The sequence below is a fragment of the Heterodontus francisci genome, chromosome 8 (assembly GCF_036365525.1).
Source record: "Heterodontus francisci isolate sHetFra1 chromosome 8, sHetFra1.hap1, whole genome shotgun sequence".
Taxonomy (NCBI): Eukaryota; Metazoa; Chordata; class Chondrichthyes; order Heterodontiformes; family Heterodontidae; genus Heterodontus; species Heterodontus francisci.
In genome coordinates this window covers 58,035,424-58,052,392 of record NC_090378.1, presented here as the reverse complement: position 1 = coordinate 58,052,392, position 16,969 = coordinate 58,035,424, and the positions used below count along the sequence as shown (strand labels likewise).

General features: G+C 46.6%; 1 protein-coding gene across 8 annotated transcripts in view; it reads left to right on the top strand.

Moving 5' to 3' along the window:
- Positions 1 to 16,969, top strand: part of patj (PATJ crumbs cell polarity complex component) — a 472,630-nt gene that overhangs the window by 44,086 nt on the left and 411,575 nt on the right. For all 8 annotated transcript variants that reach the window (XM_068037182.1, XM_068037186.1, XM_068037183.1 and 5 more), the window contains one exon: positions 11,355 to 11,443. In XM_068037182.1, the coding sequence (XP_067893283.1) occupies positions 11,355 to 11,443 (89 nt within the window). The remainder of the gene's footprint in view (positions 1 to 11,354; positions 11,444 to 16,969) is intronic.

Here is a 16,969-nt window from a genome sequence, read left to right as displayed (position 1 = left end):
TATAAAGATGCCTCGATTTGTTCATTTCATCTCCATTAAGAGAATTGCTGAAGAAAGATGCACCGTTCCTATGGCAAGACGACCACCAATATGTTTTCAATGTATTGAAACAAGTGCTATCAGCTGAGTCCTGTCTTCAATAATGTGATCCACAGAAAGTGATAACGCTGGAAGTAAACATATCATAGAAAGGTCTTGGTGCATGTCTTCAGGAAAGCAAACCTGTTGCGTTTGGATCAAGAAGCTTATCGCCCACACAGGCAAATTACTGTAACAGCGAATGGGAATCCCTCACGCATGTCTTTGGAATCACCAGGTTCCATACATACTTATTCAGGAAGGAATTCACGGTTGAGACAGACCACAAACTTTGGAAATGATCTGGAGAAAACTGCTTACCAGTGCAGCACCTTGACTCCAGAGATTATTCAGTAAGATTATAACTGAGATATCAGATACAAACCCGGTAGTCAGATATTTTAAACTTCTTTCAGAGGATGTGGGTGTCGCTGATTAGGCCAGCATTTTTTGTCCATCCCCAATTGCCCTCGATAAGGTGGTGGTGAGCTGCCTTCTTGAACTGCCGCAGTCCATGTTGTGTTGGTACACCCATATTGCTGTTAGGAAGGGAGTTCCAGGATTTTGACCCAACAGCAGTGAAGGAACGGTGATATAGTTCCAAGCCAGGATGGTATGTGTCTTGGAGGGGAACTTGCAGGTAGAGGTGTTGCCATGCATCTGAGGAGTTGTGTTTGGTGTTGAACCTTGTGCAATCATCAGTGAACATCCCCACTTCTGATCTTATGGAGGGAAGCTCATTGATGAAGCAGCTGAAGATGGTTGGACCGAGGATACTACCCTAGGAACTCCTGCTGTGATGTCCTGGGACTTAGATGATTGAGGTATAACAAGCACAACCATCTTCCTTTGTGCGAGGTATGACTCTAACCAGTGGGGAGCTTTCCCCTTGATTCCCATTGAATCCAGTTTTGCTAGGGCGCCACACTCAGTCATATGCTGCCTTGATGTCAAGGGCAGCCACTCTCTCCTCACCTCTGGAGTTCAGTTCTTTTGTCCATGTTTGGACAAAGGCTGTAATGGAGTCAGGAGCTGAGTGGCCCTGGCGGAACCCGAACTGAGTGTCAGTGAGCAGGTTATTTCTGAGTATGTGCTGCTTGATCATGCTGTTGACATCACCTTCCATCACTTTGCTGATGATGGAGAGTAGACTAATAGGGCGGTAATTGGCTGTGTTGGATTTGTCCTGCTTTTTGTGTCCAGGAATTACCTGGGCGATCTCCACATTGCCAGGTAGATGCCAATATTGCAGCTGTACTGGAACAGCCTGGCTAGGTGTGCAGCCAGTTCTGGAGCACAAATCTTAAGTACTGTTGCCAGATTGTTGTCAAGGCCCATAGCCTTTGCAGCACCCAGTGCTTTCAGCTGTTTCTTGATATCACGTGGAGTGAATCGAATTGGCTGAAGACTGACACCTGTGATGCTGGGGACCTTAGGAGGAGGCCGAGATGAATCATCCGCTCAGCACTTCTGGCTGAAGATGGCTGCAAATGCTTCAGCTAGATGTGCTGGGATCCGCCATCATTGAGGATGGGGATATTTGTGGAGCGTCCTCCTCCAGTTCGTTGATTAATTGTCCACCACCATTCATGACTGGATGTGGCAGGACTCCAGAGCATATATCTGATTCATTGGTTGTGGGATTGCTTGCATGCTACTTCAGCTGTTTGGCATGCATGTAGTCCTGTGTTGTAGCTTCACTGGGTTGACACCTCATTTTTAGGTATGCCTGGTGCTGCTCTTGGCATGCCCTCCTGCACTCTTCATTGAACCAGGGTTGATCCCCCAGCTTGTTGGTAATAGTAGAGTGTGGAATATGCTGGCCATAATGTTACAGATTGTGATTGAATACAATTCTGCTGCGAAGCTGACCCACAGTGCCTTATGGATGCCCAGTTTTGAGTTGCTAGATCTGTTTGAAATCTGTCCCACTTAGCATGGTGGTAGTGCCAGACAACACGATGGAGGGTATCCTCAGTGTGAAGACGGGACTTCGTCTGTGCAGGTTTTGTGCGGTGGCGACTCTTGCCAATACTGTCATGGATAGATGCATCTGCGACAGGTAGATTGGTAAGGACGAGGTTGAATATGTTTTTCCCTCTTCTTGGCTGTCTCATCATCTCCCGCAGGCACAGTCTAACAGCTATGTCCTTGAGGACTCGGCCAGCTTGGTCAGTAGTGGTACTACTGAGCCATGCTTGGTGATGGACATTGAAGTCATTCAATACCCAGAGTACATTCTGTGCCCTTGCTCCCCTCAGTGCTTCTTAGTAGTTGTGTTCAACGTGGAGGAGTACTGATTCATCAGGTGAGGGGTGGGGTGGTAGGTGGTAATCAGCTGGAGGTTTCCTTGTCCATGTTTAACTTGATGCCCTGAGTCTTCATGGAGTCCGGAGTCAATGTTGAGGACTCCAAGGGCAACTCCTTCCCGACTGGGACAGGACATATCAGGGATGATCATGACGGTGTCTGGGACATTGTAAGGTATGATTCTGTGAGTATGACGATGTCAGGCTGTTGCTTGACTAGTCTGTGAGACAGCTCTCCCAATTTTGGCACAAGCCTCCAGATATTAGTAAGGAGGATTTTACAGGGCTGACAGGGCTGGGTGTGTCATTGTCATTTCCGGTGGCCAGGTCGATGCTGGGTGGTCTGTCTAGTTTCAATCTGTTTAGACTTTTCCCTCGTGTTTGGTACAACTGAGTGGCTTGCTAGGTCATTTCAGAGAGCATGTAAGAGTTAACCACATTACTGTGGGTCTGGAGTCACATGTAGGCTAGACCAGGTAAGGACAGCAGATTTCCTTCCCTAAAGGACATTAGTGTACCAGATAGCTTTTTACGACAATCAACAATGGTTTCATGATCACCATTACTGAGACTAACTATTTAATTCCAGATTTATTAATTGAAATTAAATTCCACCAGCCTGGGCCTCTGGATTGCTAGTCCAGTGACATTGCCACTGTGCCACTGCCTATCAGATACTCTAAACAGGCTGCCTAGCCCTGGAAAGGCACAAAATCTGCCGCTGGACTTCCAGGTAGACGAACTGTGTGCAAGTGTGTGTCTACAACATCGCTCTGATGTGCTTTGGTCATTAAAAATGAGAGGAGCTCCGGAGAGAGACTTCCCAAGATCCTGTGCTCAGAACCATGTGGCACATCGTTGTAGATGGGTGGCCTGAAACCATCCAGGCGATCCCCACGGATCTGAGAACATATTGGCCATATCAGGAAGAGATGGATATTTCAAATGGAGTGCTCTTTTACTCCATTTGAAATATCCATCTGTTCCCGAGTTAGAATTCCGGTGTCACTTCGGTCTGACATACTTGGTCAGCTCTACCACGGCTACATGGGAATAGAGAAGATTAGACGACTTGCTTGTGAGTCAGCTCTCTGGCCTGGCATTAGCAAGGACATCGACCAGGTGGTGACAGCTTGTAATGCATGTCAGGGGCACCAAGCCAGTCAGCACAAAGAGTTGCTCCAACTACATGACATCCCGTTCTCGCCATGGACCAAGCTAGCAATAGACCCATTCACCATGGACAAGGAAGACTATCTACAAGTGACCGACTATTACTCCAAATTCCCAATTGTTCAACAACACCAAGGACACCAAATCGTGTGATACTCAGAAGAAATTGGTCTCACCTCAGGGAACTCTCTGCCAGTCATGAACAGGGCGACCAGCCAGCATTGCCAATGTGCATGCGTGTTTGCTTTTCTGACGAAAAGGCAACAAACAACACACCGAGCACACTGACAACTGCAGACAGACAGTCCGAACACAGTCTTAAGGATGAAAGGACAGACAACTCAAAATCACACCCTCATGTAGTTGTTACAAGGTCTGATTGAGTCAACCAATAACCAGTATGTTTCCAAACGTGGACAACACCTTGAGAGGAGCATTCCAAGTATTCGTGTTACAGTTGAAGGTTCCCTGTAAATCGTGTTTATCTTTCATTTTTTCTATTCCACAAGGGATACCTATCCATGTAAATGTTAGTGTTGAACTATAGAGATTTTTTTTATTCAAGGGAATGGGGCTGTTGTGATAGTACATTGGTTAGTATATTAAGATAATATGTTTGGTAGAATAAGTATAGCCATTTGAATATATGTTTATGCAAATGTATACACCAGCACAGGAAGTGAGGTAATATCACGTGTTGTAGCTATATTGCTCAGTTAGTAGCACATGTAAGCAGAAGCAGGAAGATGCCTCCCAATAGCTCTGTGTTCAACGTCTATGCCAGCCTTTCAACTGTGTTTGTATCAGTCTAAAGTCCCAGATAATACAACACGTTCAAGAATTTTGGAGAGGCAAGGGAGGTTAGAGATAGGGTGGTAGTTGGCAAGATGGAGAGGCTAAGGGTTAGTTTTTTGAGGAGAGGGGTGATGAAAGCAGATTTGAAGGCGAAGGGGACAGAACCTGAGGAGAGACAACCATTAACAATGTCAGTTAACATAGGGGCCAGGAAGGGAAGTTGGGTGGTTAGTAGTTTAGTGGGAGTAGGGTCAAGAAAACAGGAGGTGGGTCTCATAGATGAGATGAGCTCAGAGAGGGCATGAGAGAAGATAAGAAAGAAACTAGAGAAAGATACACGTTCAGGGCTAGGGCATGGGGGAGTCTTGGAGGGAGTTTGGATGTGGGGAAGAGGGGGAAGTAGCAGAGGCAGTTGCTTGGATGGTCTCAATCTTGGTGACAAAGCTTCACACTTTTGTTGGAGGTAAAGGTGGAGGAGATAGGGGATAGGATTTAAGAAGATGGTTTGCAGTAGAGAAAAGAAGCCGGTGGTTTCCTTTGAATTCCAGGATGATACTGGAATAGTAATCAGTTTTAGCAGATGAGAAGAGGACCCAATACTGCTTTATGTGGTCCATTCAGATCTGGCAGTGACTGACTAAATAAGTTGTCCATCATATCCGTTCAAGTCTTCATCCTTGGACTTCAGGGAGAGGAGGTGAGGGCTGCACTGGGGGAATGACCAGCGTGAGAGAGAGAGAATATTGATTTTAATAGGGACTAGGGCATTGAAGGTAGAGTTTCGGGTGTGGTTGAGAAGTAGCTACAGGAATGTCATAGTGAATGGAGGGGCAAAGATGAGACAGCATGAGTTCTATTTCTGATCAAATTTCTTTGTAGATCTCTCCGGTGCACATTTCCTTGGGACATCTTGCATTTCAACTTAACCCAGTGACAGCCAATGGCTCAAGGGTAGCACTCGAACCTCTGAGTCAGAAGCTTGTTGATTCAAGCCTCACTCCAGAGACGTGAGTACATAATCTAGGCAATCACATGATTTCATTTATTTCATTGCTGTTTGTATCAGCTGTGGTTCAGTTGGTACCACTCTTGCCATGGAGTCAGGTGGTTGTGGGTGCAAGTCCCACTGCAGGACTTGAGCAGAAAAACAATCTAGGATGACTTGCAGTACAGTACTGAGAGAATGCTGCATTGTCAGAGGTGCGGTCTCTTGGATGAAACATTAAACAGAGGCCCCACTGCCCTGCAGTGTCCTGGCCAATATTTATTCCCCATTCAACATCCCAAACAGATTATTACATTGCTGTTTGTGGAGCTTTCTGTGCACAAATTGGCTGCTGTGTTTCCCACACTACAACAGTGACTACGCTTGCAAAGTATTTATTTGGCTGTAAAGCGCGTTTGGATGTCCTTAAGTTTGAAAAGTGCCATATAAATGAGCAAAAACTGAAAGTCTGTGTTTTTTCTTTTTCACTTCTGTGCAGTACTGAGAGACTACTGCACTGTTGGAGTTGTGTTTTTTGGATGAGCTGTTTATTTATTTATTTAGAGATACAGCACTAAAACAGGCCCTTCGGCCCTCCGAGTCTGTGCCGACCATCAACCACCCATTTATACTCTTTGGTCTCCTTGTCTCGAGAGACAATGGGTAAGCGCCTGGAGGTGGTCAGTGATGTGTGGAGCAGTGCCTGGAGTGGCTATAAAGGCCAATTCTAGAGTGACAGACTCTTCCACAGGTGCTGCAGAAAAATTTGTTTTCGGGGCTGTTACACAATTGGCTCTCTCCTTGCGCCTCTGTCTTTTTTCCTGCCAACTGCTAAGTCTCTTCGACTCGCCACACTTCAGCCCCACCTTTATGGCTGCCCGCCAGCTCTGGCGAACGCTGGCAACTGACTCCCATGACTTGTGATCAATGTCACAGGACTTCATGTCGCGTTTGCAGACGTCTTTAAAGCGGAGACATGGACGGCCGGTGGGTCTGATACCAGTGGCAAGCTCGCTGTACAATGTGTCTTTGGGGATCCTGCCATCTTCCATGCGGCTCACATGGCCAAGCCATCTCAAGCGCCGCTGACTCAGTAGTGTGTATAAGCTGGGGATGTTGGCCGCCTCGAGGACTTCTGTGTTGGAGATACGGTCCTGCCACCTGATGCCAAGTATTCTCTGGAGGCAGCGAAGATGGAATGAATTGAGACGTCGCTCTTGGCTGACATACGTTGTCCAGGCCTCACTGCCATAGAGCAAGGTACTGAGGACACAGGCCTGATACACTCGGACTTTTGTGTTCTGTGTCAGTGCGCCATTTTCCCACACTCTCTTGGCCAGTCTGGACATAGCAGTGGAAGCCTTTCCCATGCGCTTGTTGATTTCTGCATCTAGAGACAGGTTATTGGTGATAGTTGAGCCTAGGTAGGTGAAATCTTGAACCACTTCCAGAGCGTGGTCGCCGATATTGATGGATGGAGCATTTCTGACATCCTGCCCCATGATGTTTGTTTTCTTGAGGCTGATGGTTAGGCCAAATTCATTGCAGGCAGACGCAAACCTGTCGATGAGACTCTGCAGGCACTCTTCAGTGTGAGATGTTAAAGCAGCATCGTCAGCAAAGAGGAGTTCCCTGATGAGGACTCTCCGTACTTTGGACTTCGCTCTTAGACAGGCAAGGTTGAACAACCTGCCCCCTGATCTTGTGTGGAGGAAAATTCCTTCTTCAGAGGACTTGAAAGCATGTGAAAGCAGCAGGGAGAAGAAAATCCCAAAAAGTGTGGGTGCGAGAACACAGCCCTGTTTCACGCCACTCAGGATAGGAAAGGGCTCTGATGAGGAGCCACCATGTTGAATTGTGCCTTTCATATTGTCATGGAATGAGGTGATGATACCTAGTAGCTTTGGTGGACATCCAATCTTTTCTAGTAGTCTGAAGAGACCACGTCTGCTGACGAGGTCAAAGGCTTTGGTGAGGTCAATGAAAGCAATGTAGAGGGGGATTTGTTGTTCGCGGTATTTCTCCTGTATCTGATGAAGGGAGAACAGCATGTCAACGGTCGATCTCTCTGCACGGAAGCCACACTGTGCCTCAGGGTAGACGCGCTCGGCCAGCTTCTGGAGCCTGTTTAAAGCGACTCGAGCAAAGACTTTCCCCACTATGTTGAGCAGGGAGATTCCACGGTAGTTGTTGCAGTCACCGCGGTCACCTTTGTTTTTATAGAGGGTGATGATATTGGCATCGCGCATGGCCTGAGGTACTGCTCCCTCGTCCCAGCACCTGCATAGCAGTTCATGTAGTGCTGAGAGTATAGCAGGCTTGGCACTTGATTATTTCAGGGGTAATGCTGTCCTTCCCAGGGGCTTTTCCGCTGGCTAGAGAATCAATGGCATCACTGAGTTCCGATTTTGTTGGCTGTATGTCCAGCTCATCCATGACTGGTAGTGGCTGGACTGCGTTGAGGGCAGTCTCAATGACAGCATTCTCCCTGGAGTACAGTTCTAGGTAGTGCTCCACCCAGCGGTCCATTTGTTTGCGTTGATCAGTGATTATGTCCCTGATTTAGATTTGAGGGGGGCGATCTTCTTGATGGTTGTCCCAAGGGCTCTCTTAATGCCATCATACATTCCTCTGACGTTTCCGGTGTCTGAGGCCAGCTGAATATGACTGCAGAGGTGTTGCCGGTAGTCGTTTGCGCAGCGCCTGGCTGTTCTTTGTGCAGTGCTTCTGGCTGCTTTAAGTGCTACGGATGTTAACTCGCTGGGGGCTTTCTTGTAGTTCAACAGTGCAATGCGCTTAGCGGCTATGACAGGTTCCAGCTCTTCATTATGAGATTGAAACCAGTCTGCATTTCTCTTCGCACTTTTGCCGTAGGTGGTCAAAGCTGACTCATCGATGGTGTCTCTGATGTGGGCCCACTTGGTCTCAGCATCCCCTGTGGGAGTGTTTTGAAGGACTGTTACAAGTGAATTTAGAACTTTTTGTAACAGCTGTGGGTGAGAAATTCTGTTCGTGTTGATGCGCGGGTGGCCCTTCTGCTTGGAATGATGCAACTTCTTTGGTCTGAGTCTAACCTTGCTGCACACCAGGGAGTGGTCGGTGTCGCAGTCCACACTGTGGAAGCTGCGTGTGATTTGAACACTGTTTAAGGCGGCTGGCCTTGTGACAATGAGGTCTAGCTGGTGCCAACGACGCGATCTTGGGTGCCTCCATGAAACCTGGTGACAGGGTTTAGTGTGAAAGAACGAGTTGGTGATGCAGAGGTTATGATAGGTACACAACTCAAGCAGTCTCTGCTCGTTCTCATTCATCCTTCCAACGCCATAGCGCCCAAGGCAGGAGGGCCATGAGTCATGGTCGGCCCCAACCCTGGCATTAAAGTCCCCCAGCAGGAATAGGTGCTCTGCGTCGGGGGTGCTGCTAATGATGTTATGGAGTTCCTCGTAGAACTGATCTTTAGCTTCAGGTGAGGAGCAGAGTGTTGGAGCATAGATGCTGAGTCGGTGTACTGGACCAGAGGTGGTGAGCAGTCGGATGGACAGGATGCATTCCGAGCCATTTGAGGGAGGCTCTATCATGCTGAGCAAGGAGTTTCTGATGGCGAAGCCCATTCCATGCTGTCTTGGTTCTTCAGGATCCCTGCCCTGCCAGAAGAAGGTCTAGTCTTGCTCTGCTGGAGATCCACTCGCGGGGAGGCGTGTCTCCTGAAGTGCTGCAATGTCTACATTGAGTCTACTGAGCTCGTTTGTTAATGATGGCGGACTTCCGAGAATCGTTGATTTGTGTAAGGACTTCCGACAGGCCAGGACACACAGTTCTGACGTTCCAGCTTGCAAAGCGAAGGGCTGGTACCTTCTTTCCTTTTTTCGTGTTGTTTGGTGCAGTGTTTCAGTCCACCTTTCGGGCAATGACCCTGAGCTCCAAGCACCCATTGAAGCAGGTAGACTGTGGCGGGACAGAACCTTATTGACCGGGGGCTGCCCGGTTTGAGGCGGGCGGTAGCTGTCCAGTGAGGTGCGATGACCTCTCCCACCGACAAAGGCAACCCGTGGCGCCCAGTTTCTACGCCAATTTATCTGGACTTATAACCGGTAACTGCTGCCTTCCGTGTTGTTTCATTCGCTGTGAGGCAACTATGGAGTGACCTCTCCATGGCGCATGCCTGGGCGAATTTAAGGAGGTTGAGAGTTGCCCAGTCGTCAAAACCCCCCTCTCGGCCTTTCTGGTGGGGTCCAAAGGAGTGCAGAGCACGATGTTTGGCACCGGTATGGCTGCAGGAACTGCCGGAAACATGCCAAAGGTGACACATGACCGCCTACGGGGTTCCGCTCCGGATTTTCTTTTAGGGTTTACTCCCTTAGCCTTGGTCTCTCCCGAGACGCCCACAAGGCAGTGGGGTTTTATACTAATCCTACATTAATCCCACATTCCTACCACATCCCTACCTTCCCTCAATTCCCCTACCACCTACCTATACTCGGGGCAATTTATAATGGCCAATTTACCTATCAACCTGCAAGTCTTTGGCTGTGGGAGGAAACCGGAGCACCTGGCGAAAACCCATGCGGTCACAGGGAGAACTTGCAAACTCCACACAGGCAGTACCCAGAATTGAACCCGGGTCGCTGGAGCTGTGATGCTGCGGTGCTAACCACTGTGCCGCCCTGTTAAAGTCAGGAGGTGTTGCCTTCTGAGGTGGAAGTAAAAGAGCCCGTGACACTATGTGAAGAAGACCCCCCAACCAACATTGAAAAAACAGATCGCATTTATTTCATTGCTGTTTGTGGAAGCTTGCTGTATGCAAATTGGGTGCCATGTTTACTATAGTACAATGCTGATTACATTTCCACAGTATTTCATTGGCTGCAAAGCACTTTGGGACATCCTGAGGCGTTAAATAAATGCATGTCATTTTTCTTTTTTATGATTTGTCCCATATCTCTTGAGAAAACATCCTCAGACATAAGAAAATAATGAATGTAGTTTCCTACAGGAAACACAGAAATGTATTCAAGAATGATGCTGGTGATAATTGGAGATCTCTACTGAAGCAGAACAGATTGAGCTGCAGCTGCAGCCAAGTAAAGTGGATAAAGCTTATTTGGACCATTTTACCAGTGTAAGATCCAGAGATTACATTAGAGCTCTTTATCTTTTGTGTCACAAAACCCCTTAACCAAGAAACTTAGGACACGATAAGAAGCTACGCAAGAGTGAGCGCTGCCCATTAATTTTGTTCAACACTTTGAAAATCACTTTGGATGCATAGATTGGAGTGTAGAGATGCCATCAATTTTGAAAACAGCATTAGTTTTCACTCCTGGCTAGTGACGGGCCATGCAAATTTTTAGCTTTACTTTGAAGGTAAACTCCTCATGTGATAAAGGTGTTACAAGTACTTGATTTGTTTTTCAGAGGGTAAACAAAATCTTATTACTTTTATTTAAAGAACTATCCTGGAGATATCTAATAAAATGGGTCCATGCATGGCTTTTGTAATTTATTAGCGAAGAAGGGAGATGCCACAAGTCAGTTGTGAAATTTGGGATTGGGGAAGGGCAAGGGGTTGTACAGCAGCAGAACAGATTACCAGTCAATAAAGATATGGATATCAATCTCATGTCATGATTTATTTAACCCCTCATGGGGTATAATGTTAGGACAGGTCTGTTGGACACATTACAGCAACAACTTGCATTTACATAGCATCTTTAATGTGGTAAAAACATTTCACGATGTTTCACAAGAGCATTATCAAACAAAATATAACTCCAAGCCCCATAAGGAGTTATTAGGACAGATGATCAAAAGCTTGGTCAAAGCAGTAGGTTGTATAGAGCGTCTTACAGGAGGATAGAGAGGTGGAGAGCTTTAGGGAGGAAATGGCAGAGCCTAGGGCCAAAGCAGCTGAAGACACGGCCTCCAAAGGTGGAACAATTAAAATTGCGATCTGTGAGAGACTAGCATTGTGGGAGAAGTTACTAAACAGACTAATTTGGTATTATAATTTACAGATACTTCTGGTATTTTTGTGAAAAGCATAATACCAGGGAGTGCTGCAGAGCAGAGTGGACGTATTCAGGTTCATGACAGGATCATTGCTGTAAGTAATATTTTATCTTACATCATTCTTCATATTTGCTTATATTTCTCATCTTGAATCATTGGTTATTCTTCATAGGCAAACTGATAAAAGAAATTGCAAGAGATGCCTAGTCTTTTGAGATTTTTTGACATTACATTGAGTAAATTACTCTTACCAAGGAAGTCTGGTTTACACAACAAATAGGTCATCATCTGTCCTTTTAACTGTTGGTCCAGGATTAATTGGGTTCTTTAGTTTCCTTTAACTTCGCAATTTATTTATACGAAAAGTTAACTATTATATGTTTTGTTGAATATTGTTTAACAATTGATATTTAACATGTTACTTGTTCTTAGACAAAAGTTGGGTATTATCAAGTATAATCAGTGGTAAAATTGAGGACTTTCTTGGCATTGCGGTAGAGCTTGTCATAGAGTAGTGGCAGCATTGTTTTCTACTGGAACATTTTGGAAAGCAATAAGTAGGTCTCATCCTATGTTCAGATATAATGGGCTGCATTTTCTGAGAACTGGGAGGTTGTTTAGGTGGCAGGACTGAGAGCTAAGTTGGGAAATAGCAGGCTGGGTTGGCGACCCAACACGTTCCTCGTTTTGAGCAACGTTGCTGGAGATGGCGTGAATGTGGCAGCAGTTACCAACCCAGCAGTGGCAGGTAGCCAGTTAAACCCCTTAATGGGCCAATTGGGGGAAAATTGATAGTGCCGCCGGGATCTTTCCAATGGCAGAGGGCTCCCTGTTGAGGGTGGAGCCCTCAGGTGACTGGAGGAGGCCTCCTGGCGGGAGGTCGGAGGGCCATTGCGCCTCCTCTCAATCACCCCAGCACAGACCTGCTGGGATGTGGTGGCCACATTTGTGGCAGCAAATTATCCTGTGATGGCCTGACAGCTGTGGCCACGTATGATTTTTAATTTTTCCCCATTGCTACAGAGAGCGCCTCCATTTTGAGGCATATTTGTGGTCTGCCTGCCTGTCTCAGCAGCATCCACCTCTCCCAGTGGGGCTGCTGGCCAAACATCGTTGCAGGCCCTCCTATTGGATCTCCCGCTTCCCTAGATGGCCCGCCGTCCTTAATTGAACGGGGCCTCCGAGGCAGCTTCTTAATTTGCTGCCTCCAGGAAGAACGTGAACGACGTTCTGACCCAGCCACTTGCAGGTTTCCGGAATTGGGATCGTGACCCAACCAGAAAATTCAGATCAATATGTGTCCTATTAAATGTGCATCCAATACAAAAAATGCTTTCAGCCAAGTCTTGCGTCAACAGCCCATTAAGGGGTTTAATTGGCTACCTGCCACTCAATATCCGTACACATGTGCATTATTGCTGAAATAGACCAGATCGTCAAAATAGAAAGATCCCTTTCCAGATCTGGGTAATTAGGAGCAGGCTTATAGTAGCAGGCCCTGCAATGTCCAGCAATCTTTCTAGCATGAATATATTTTGCAACAATTAGTTTTAGTTTAGTTTAGTTTAGAGATACAGCACTGAAACAGGCCCTTCGGCCCACCGAGCCTGTGCCGACCATCAACCACCCATTTATACTAATCCTACACTAATTCCATATTCCTGCCACATCCCCCCTGTCCCTATATTTCCCTACCACCTACCTATACTAGAGGCAATTTATAATGGCCAATTTACCTATCAACCTGCAAGTCTTTGGCATGTGGGAGGAAACCGGAGCACCCGGAGGAAACCCACGCAGACACAGGGACAATTATACCAATAAATCCACAAATAAGATTATTGATTATTTTCAGTTATTTTGCAACATATTGTGTCAGAATTTAAACTGTCATTTAGTCAAGTATCTATTAAATGTATGGTTAGACATTACATGATGTGAATGAAATTGCATCAATATGTACAATAAATTGTTAATCAGATAATGTTTTCTATGATAAAAACAGAAAATGCTGGAAATATTCAGCAGGTCAAGCAGCATCTGTGGAAAGAGAAACAGTTCAAGTTTCAGGTCGATGACCTTTCATCAGAACTGGGAAATGTTGGAAATGTCAGAGGTTTCAAGCAAGTGTAAAGGGGGAAGATGGGAAAAGGACAAAAGGGAAGGTCTGTGATAGGGTGGAAGACAGAGATTAAATGACAAAAGAGTTGGTGGTGCAGGGCCAAATGGAGTGCTAATGGGACAAGTTAAGAAACAAAAGATCTGTCTAGAGGAGGTGTGAATAGCAGCCTGTTGAACAGCAACCATCCAAAAGCAAAAATGAGGGAAAAACTAGACTAAAACCAAAACCTGCAAAAGAAAAGGAAACAAAATGGGGGCAGAGATTACGGTCTGAAATTGTTGAACTCAATACTTAGTCCGGAAGACTGTTTAGTGCGTAATCAAAAGATGACGTGCTGTTCCTCGAGCTTATGTTGAGCATCATTGGAACACTGCAGGAGGCCAAGGACAGAGAGGTCAGCGTAAGAGCAAGCTGGAGAGTTAAAATGACAGATGACCGGAAGCTCAGGATCATGCTTGCGGACTGAATGGATGTCTTCCTCAAATCTGCATTTGGTCTCCCCAGTGTAGAGCAGACCACAATGTGAGAAACCAGTACGGTAAACTAAATTGAAACAAGTGCGCGTAAATCATTGTTTCACCTGGAAAGAGTGTTTAACGTCTTGGATAGTGAAGAGAGGGAAGGTAAAAGGGAAAGTGTGCTTGCATGGAAAGGTGCCATGGGCGTTAGGGGTGATTGAGGAGTGAACCAGTGTATCAAGAGGGAACAGTCCCTTTGGAATGCTGAAAGGAAAAGATGTGTTTGGTAGTGGTATCAGGCTGGAGGTGGTGGAAATCATGGAGGTTGTTCCGTTGAATATGGAAGCTGGTGGGATGGAAGGTGAGGACAAGGGGAATGCTATCAGGTTCTGGGAGTGAGGGGAAGGGGTGAGAACAGAAGTGTGGAAAATGGGACTGACACAGTCGAAGGCCCTGTCAGGCACGATTGGGTGCATTGCTCGGTTGAGGAAAAAGGAAGACATATCAGAAGCACTGGTATGGAAAGCTGCATTGTCAGAACAGATGCACTGCAGATCGAGAAATTGGGAGAATGGAATGGAGTCCTTAAAGGAAGCAGGGTGTGAGGACATTTCGTCGAGGTATCTGTGCGGGTCAGTGGGCTCATAATGAATAGCTGATAGCCTATCCCCAGCAATGGGAGACAGAGAAGTTGAGGTAGCGAAGGCAAGAGTCAGAGATGGACCATGTGAAGGTGAGAGAAAGGTGGAAATTGGAAGCAAAGTTGATGAAATTTTCCAGTTATGTAGGATATACGGCACGTAAACAGGCCATTCAGCTCAACTAGTCCAAGCCGATGCTTTTGTTCCACTTGAGCTTCCTCCTATCTTTCGTCATGTAAATCTATCAGCATAACCCTCTATTCCCTCATATGCTTCTCTAGCTTCTCCTTAAATGCATCTATACTATTTGCTTCAAACATTCCCTGGGGTAGCATGTTCCACAGTCTCACCACTCTTTGGGTAAAGAAGTTTCTTCTGAATTCCCTATTGGATTTCCTGGTGACTATCTTATGTTGATGGCTGCTGGTTATGCGCTTCACCGCAAGCAGAAACATTCTCTCTGTACCAACTCTATCAAACCTTTCATAATTTTAAAGACCTTTAATCGGTCACCCTCAGCCTTCTTGAACTGGATTTTCTTGAGCCCTTGGCGTCAGCATGTGGGGTGGGGGGGGCGCCACAAGGCCTTGCCACCCCCGGCAATATTGGGACAGGGCTGCGGGGGGCAGTGGGGGCATCAAGATTGCCCCGGTTGAGGCCCGCCATGGTCTTCGACACCGGCAGGCCCTGTCCCGATGTTGCCGGCGGTGGCAAGGCCTTGTGGCGCGACCACCCCCCACCCCCTCTCCCCCCCCCGGCCACTCTGCGATGGGACCGTAATTTAAATATTCAAATTCATTAACTTACCTGATATAATAATGATCCCATCGCCTCCTGAAGTGCCGCTGCCGCAATCTTCATCCCGACAGCCGGCACTGCCGTGCCTTTGGATCCCCATCCGGGGAAACGAGGTGCAACACCTGTGAGGAGGGGGGAGGAGGTACTTTTCTTAGTGCTGGAGGGGTTGGGGGAGCAGGGTCAAACTATTCTGATTGGTGGATGGGATGGTGGGAAGGGGTAAAGTTAAAAGTTTATGAACTTTGGGGTGGGGTGGGGGGGGAAGGTCAGGTACAAAAGGTCAGTATTTTTAAGGGGGAGAGGGCAATGAATGAATGTATTGTTAATGGGTGGGATGGGCGAGGGCCGGAAACATGTATGTAATTTTGAAAAAATCAGTTTTATCAAACTGATGCGGGCGGCGCAGTGGTTAGCACCGCAGCCTCACAGCTCCAGCGACCCGGGTTCAATTCTGGGTACTGCCTGTGTGGAGTTTGCAAGTTCTCCCTGTGTCTGCGTGGGTTTTCGCCGGGTACTCCGGTTTCCTCCCACCACCAAAGACTTGCAGGTTGATAGGTAAATTGGCCATTATAAATTGCCCCTAGTACAGGTAGGTGGTGGGGGAATATCGGGACAGGTGGGGATGTGGTAGGGAATATGGGATTAGTGTAGGATTAGTATAAATTGGTGGTTCATGGTCGGCACAGACTCGGTGGGCTGAAGGGCTGTTTCAGTGCTGTATCTCTAAATAAATAAATAAATAACTTTCCCTTTAAACATTTAAATTATGGGCTGGAAGCCCTTTAAAAATGGCGCCTGCACAGCGGCGCCGGATGCTGTTGCCAGGGATGGCTTGCCTGCGCCCTCCACATCTTCAGGGGTGGGCAGTCCGCCCCAGCCACATAAAGGAGCTGCTACGTATAATAGCGCGGTGGCCCCGTGCAATAAAACCCACACGTGCGGGCAGCCATCCTTCACAGCAGAAACAAAAATTCAGCCCCTTTTATCAAGAGAAAAGAGACCCAGCATGTTCAGCCTTTTGTGATATGTATACCCACGCATTTCTGGTATTATCTTTGTAAATCTTCCGTGTACTCTCTTCAGTGCCTCTGTAGCTTTTTTTTAATATGGCAAACAGAACTGCATGCAGTACTCTGTGTGTTCTAACCAAGATTTGGTACAAGTTTGGTATAACTTCTCTACTTTACTTTTCAATTCTATCCCTCTAGAAATAAAGCCTAGTGCTTGGTTTGCTTTTGTTAGGCCTTTGCTAATCTGTGGCGCAACTTTTAGTGATTGATGTATTCATACTCTGAGATCCCATTGTTCCCCACCCCACCTAGACTTGCAACCTCTAAGTAATAAGTGACCTCCCTATTCTTCCTCCCAAAATGTACTACCTCACATTTATCTGTGTTGAATTTCATTTGCCGATTTTGCATGTTTATTAATGTTGTCCTATAATTTGTTGCAATCCTCCTCAGACTATCTTCCCTAATTTGGTGTTTCTGAAATTCAGAAATTGTGTTTTTGATTACAAAGTCCAAATCATTAATGTAAATTGTGAACAGCAGTGGTCCCAGCACTGGTGCTTGTGGGATGTCACTTTCCACCTTCTGCCA